Genomic DNA, 6,000 nt, shown 5'->3' with positions numbered 1-6,000 from the left:
AAACTTCACCATTACGAATATTGCAGAGGTACTAGACTGGTAGAATTAAAACAAAAATACAGATTTAACCTAAATGCTAGGGATGTGATTGGGTGTATTTTTTCCAGTATATTTTTCATTTTTTTTTTTTTTTCTCATTTAATACATTAATTCATCATGTACAATATCCATGCACATGCTTCTTGAATTTAATTTATTATTTATGGATGTTGGAAAACAGGGATTGAGAATTGATTAGCAGTTTGCTACGCATGTGGACTGGCAGAGCTATACTGGTGTTCTTTTCTGAAAAGAGACTAATATTGCAGATAGCAGACTGTTTGGTTCAAATTGCATGTACTGCTAACCATTGATAGAGACGACGCGTCTACAAACTCTTGCCCAACAATGACTGCAAGCTAACGAGATAACAATGCTGTGGACTAGAAGGGAACAGGCTCTAAAGACTTCAGAGAGATCAAAAGAGATAATCCCACTGGCATCAATGGGGGTCGCAAGGAGATAACAAAAGGCAGATGTATGGACCTTTTGTCTCCAGGAGTGTGAAGAATGCACTGAGTTCAGAAGTTGTCACACTAGACTACACACACAGACACACACACATTAACACTCACACAATAAATTAAATTACCCTGACCATTGGTTAAGTTTCATAGAAAGGGGAGGTGGACCATCTATACAGAAGGGTATTCAATGTCATGCAAACATTGTAATGTTGAGTATTGTTTGTCCTGTACCTGGGACCAGACTCCCTGCATATTTCAATAAACCTGGCAACTGTTTGAAGAAAAGGACTCTGTGCATTTTCTTGAATCTACTTACTCACCATCTATTTTTTAAGTTACTTCAATGGAGATGTTACTTTAGTATTTAAAAGGATGGCAAATGTCTCAGATAAAAAGTAGGGATTGTTACCTAAGGTTAGATGCATCTGTTGACAGATAGGGGATGACAATGGATGGATTCGACCGTGACATGTGAAAGCTTTCAATCAATACACAGCATAGCCTAAAACACTGAATACTAATGTGAGCTATATCGACCAGAACAGTACACAGGGGGTTGGCAGGATGTACTTTTTATTGTACCAAGCATTGTTTTTATTAAAAAATAAGTGAATTTAGAAGGATGCTGGGTTTAACATCCCTGTTCTTTAACTATACTGTCTTTTTTTTTTGCCTACAAACATGCCCTCTAGTGGCTACTGACTGTATTGAGTGAGCACTACAAGAAATCTCAAATTGTACACCTGGAAATGAGGACTGTACGTTATTTCCAAAAACATTCCAAAACACATTCGAGAAAATGGATACATGCTAGAACTGTTGATATTAAAAGATAAACTTAATCAGGCCAGCATATACATTAATGTTATTATTACTGAATAACTATTTTGTTATCACACTAAAGATAGAATTACATTCCTTTAAAAACAATGTGTGAGAGAGGTGTTGAAAGTGTGACAAATGTAACTGCAAAATATTATACCCATAATAAAAACTTTCAAAGAATACAACTGCTTACAGACAAAAACCAAGAGGTCACATGAAAGAAAGGTTACTGATACATTTTGCCAGAGGAGTTTATGTTGTAGAGTCTATATGGACCAAAACAAAATAAATATTCAGACCAAAACTTGTTTGCAAAAATGTTATAGTAACCAGAATTTTGTATTGGACAACCTTCTGCAGTGTAAACAGTATACACCTTTCATAATAAGCTTTAATTAGGTTGAAATTAAAAAAAAAATACATGAGCTTTAGTTTTTACTTTTCTTTTTATACTAAAACAAAAATATTCATTTTACATTAAGCTGTGATTCACTGTTTACAACCAGGCAACCTGTGCATAATGTGTGCCTCAAAGACACATACAAAATGAAAGCTTCCAGTAAGGAAACTTACTTTTATTTATATATATATATATATATATATATATATATATATATATATATATATATAATATAGCACAAAACAAGTCAGCACAAAACAAGTCACTCAAGGTAAAATAAGAAATAGAAAGAAGTTTTCTGGTTGAATAATTTACAAATCTGGTCATACTTCTGGACCTTCGCCTCCAGGTATAAGCTGAAAGAAGAACATGTGTGAAAAGAAAACAGAATAAGTAGTTATAAACATATAGAAAACAAAGTGTTTAACAAACAGTTAATGTAGGCACTTAGCATGTTAAAAACAGGTACAGTTCAATCTATCTGCATTGTCCTACCTTACTTTTTTAGATTGATTAGATTAAGATGAGACTCCCTAGCCTAAACTTGTAAACCCCTGTAACATAATTTTAGGGAACATACTTTCATAAATCTTGCCCATTTTGAACTCCCTTAGAGACATAGCTCTCAAACGTCTAGTTTTGAAAGAAACACGTTATAGCAAACATGTATTTTCATTTTCAAACATGCGTCTGGTACTACACTAGGCGTGTGAAAATAAATACTTTGATAAAACATGCATTTCTTTTAAAACTGCACATTTTACTTTAGTTTCCATTACCTGGTCAGTGGAATGATAATATTATATGTCGCTTTTCAAAGTGATTATCTTTCAGAGGAGAAAACAAGCAACTGACTATTTTTTAACTAATCCTGTTTTCTTTGATGAATCAAGGTTCCTGACAAATTCACAGTTCAGATGAAAAATTAAACAAACATTAAAAATGATGTCACTTGTCACTTAAAACCAAAAAAAAAAAGTTGTATTTGGTGTGTACCCCTACACTGCAATGTGCTTCTTTTAGGCAACATTCCATTTAATTTATTTTCATTTTACTGTTAGTTGGTTTCTGCTAAGATGTAGGTTAACCTTAGCTGCAGTAAGACCTTCTAACCCACGGTACTTCACATGTTGTTAATGTTTCCTATGTCATACACTCACATTGCAGCCTGCTCATGCCCAAGAAAGCATTCCACTAGCAATACATTTTCTGTGTCTTTACTGAGATGTATCAATTTGTAGATGTACGGAGGTCCAAAAGGTGTACTGCTGAATATATATAAAACAAATAGCAGGTAACAGAGCTTTCCACCATTCATTTAATGTTAGTTCAAAAGACACGTACCATTGTGATGTTATTTCCATTTAATAAGATCTGATCCAGCTTTGTTATCCTCCTTCCCTCCGGTGTGATCTCACTAAGAAACAAAGATTGACATTGTCATAAATCACTCACAAAGTCCTTGTACAGAAGGAGCAGAAAATTAGCATGTTCATAAAATCTCAGATATTAACTTCAAAAAATACATCAGCTTGAACTAGCTTTCTACAATGCATCTTCTCAAAAGAATAAGCCTAGTTATGTGGATTTTGAAATAATTGTGTGTTTATTTCTACTATGCTTTGGAATTAGCTAGACTTGTGGTAAAGAAAAAAATAAATCTTGTGGTTGAACAGGTCTTGAAACAGTCTGAATACAACCTGAACATACATATGCAACATTAAGAAAGTACAACACACATGATACAGGCTAACTTTAAATAAGTCACAAAACAAAACATGGTGTATTAATATCACATTTAGAAACTTACAATTCTGTGACATCTTCCAGCACCATATCTTAAGTTTTACTGTGAAGGAAAGTCTCAAGTGGAATGCAATGCACACCACACCAGCACTAAGCAACTTTACAGAAATACAGAAAAACTAACCCAGGAAAACCACTGAAGTAGTTAAGTGCCCTATACTGAAAAAAAAAAAAAATCCTAATAAAAATTGACTTAGATATATACTTAGTCAGCGTAGATCTGAACACACAACTGTTTAATCACAGCAAAAACTCAATTTAGCACTCTACTACATAATTCACAAATATTATAGTATCTCTACTATTTAACTAATGTATCTCTTTACTTAAATGCTCTTTAAATAGACAAGGTGACAAGTTTAAAAGGTACACTGTATATATTGTATCACAGACAAATGACAGCTAAAATGTAATTACGTAAATCAACCTCAATAATCCATCAGATTGCCTTGATGGAATAATACACTCCCTGGCATATTGTTTTGGTTTTGCATTGCGTACACAAGATTGTGCATCATCGTACATCACTACATAGATATACTGCAAGTCTACAACTGTTCTTGATCGATTAATCCATGAGCTAATGCACTGCACCGTCGCGCTTCAACACGACTATGCACTGCCTCCATAGGTGAACTGAAGTCTTTGGGGATGCAGTTAATCAATAACTTTTTTAATTTGTATTTTTTTTTTTTTTTTTTTAAGGATACTGACAAAGTCGTCAAATCCAAGCAGGGTCCCAACAATCTCTTTGTCATTCTTCATAACGATGTGAATTCGAGATCCGATACATTTGTCCACAAGCTCTGTGCAGAAGGAAAAGGGATATTTAGTAATTGGGTAATGTAGTTTATGTAATGGACAGTGTTGTGTAAGTTTTTTTTATTTTAAGGGATATTATCTTTAATTTAAAACATGGTCCCAGCAATTCAGCACTGTTTGATCTGGTCCCATGTCTCTGTTTTCACGGTTTCTTGCAGTGTATTCGCCAGCACTCTGGGTGCGTTCACGGAGATTATTCTTAGAACATCATTAGCTAAACTGGTCAGATTCTGCACACAATCTGCGCACAATGTTCTCCGTGAACGCACCCTCTTACTTTGCAGTGTGCTTCAAACAATGAAAAGGAAGATATTGTGGACGGGCGATATTTGGATGATTTTAAACTTAAATAAAAATCACATGATCACGCCATCCAACACGAACCCACAAAAACAGTCGTGTTGGTTGTACAATCTCAACAAACACAACTACAGATGGGAAATAAGGTTTATTCTAAATGCCTACACTGTACTGTACTGTACTGTACTATGTACTATATATATATATATAAATTTGATGATTGTGTTACTTACCGAGCGGGAGCAACTGTGAAGGGTTTGTAACAGGAGTCGCCGCCATGTTCGTAAGAAATCAGACTACCTCAATCAATCGATGAAGCATTACGACTGCCCCCTATAGAACAGACAGCAATAATACATTGTAGAATAATCAAATTGGTTATCTTTTTTTTTTTTTTTTTTTTTTTTTTTAACTAGACTACTGAAAATGTAAAGTCTATTTAATGCGTCACATGCATTCTATGCCATAGACATACTGTTTTGCTTATATACTTATGGAAAATAACTTATTCTGTATGGTTCATGCACATTTTAACACAAGTAAAAACAAACTCGGTTAGTATACTATTAATGCAGACTTGGGTGCACCCAAGTGACCCGCAATGACATTATCCGAGTCTGGGACATTATCCGGGTCTGGGACGACAGTAAAATTGATTTATTTTGTTGATCATTTTAATAATTTAGGTCAGATATCATTGTGTTTTTTTTTTTTTTTTTTTTGGAGCAAAGGGGATACCCAAAAACCTAGTTGGATATGGTGTATGAAACACCGAATCAAGTACATACTGTCTTTGTCATAGATACTCATTTTCAACAAGGTTTTTTTTTTTTTAATTTAATGTAATTGTATTATATTTTATACACTACAATACCATAATCATGGTACGCTAGGAATCCGTACAATCTAGCATTGAACAAACTTCGACGGTCCGTTCAATTTACCTTGGCTTTATGCAGTTTGTTTGTACGGCAATATTAGTTTCAAAATAAAGCATAGACAAGCATATAGCCATCGAGGTAAGACTGGTAATTACATTTATTGGTATTTCTTTGGGGGGGAGAGGAGATCATAACTGTTTCATGAGATCTTGGAACAGGTTAGGTTGTTTTTATTTTCAGCCTGGCCTTTCTTTGTTTGGATATCCAGCAAGTAATGGAATAGAATGAGGGGTTAGTTCTCAAGTTATGCTATAATGTGCAATTACTCAGCAGAACAGATACAGTAGGTTACTAATATTAGAAGTTGCGGTCGGGAGTAATGTTGATTTCGGTTCTTTATCTTTTATAACCAAATGACGGCGCTGTTCAAAATATACCTAATATCGACGTCACTCAATGC

The 6,000-nt window shown here is 34.3% G+C and overlaps 1 protein-coding gene across 1 annotated transcript; it reads right to left on the bottom strand.

The window, feature by feature from the left end:
- Nucleotides 1-1,976: 1,976 nt before the first annotated feature.
- LOC121312755 (U6 snRNA-associated Sm-like protein LSm5) lies at nt 1,977-4,980 on the bottom strand. Its single transcript, XM_041244484.1, has 5 exons — nt 4,893-4,980; nt 4,248-4,343; nt 3,542-3,569; nt 3,076-3,148; nt 1,977-2,087 (listed from the first exon to the last, which is right to left on the bottom strand). Exons 1-5 carry the CDS (start codon nt 4,936-4,938, stop codon nt 2,055-2,057), a joined length of 276 nt encoding a protein of 91 aa, XP_041100418.1. The 5' UTR covers nt 4,939-4,980; the 3' UTR covers nt 1,977-2,054.
- Between the last annotated feature and the right edge of the window lie 1,020 nt (nt 4,981-6,000).

This window comes from Polyodon spathula, chromosome 3, assembly GCF_017654505.1.
Source record: "Polyodon spathula isolate WHYD16114869_AA chromosome 3, ASM1765450v1, whole genome shotgun sequence".
Classification (NCBI taxonomy): Eukaryota; Metazoa; Chordata; class Actinopteri; order Acipenseriformes; family Polyodontidae; genus Polyodon; species Polyodon spathula.
Note: the sequence above shows the minus strand (reverse complement) of the source record. Positions and strands in the feature narration are given on the sequence as shown.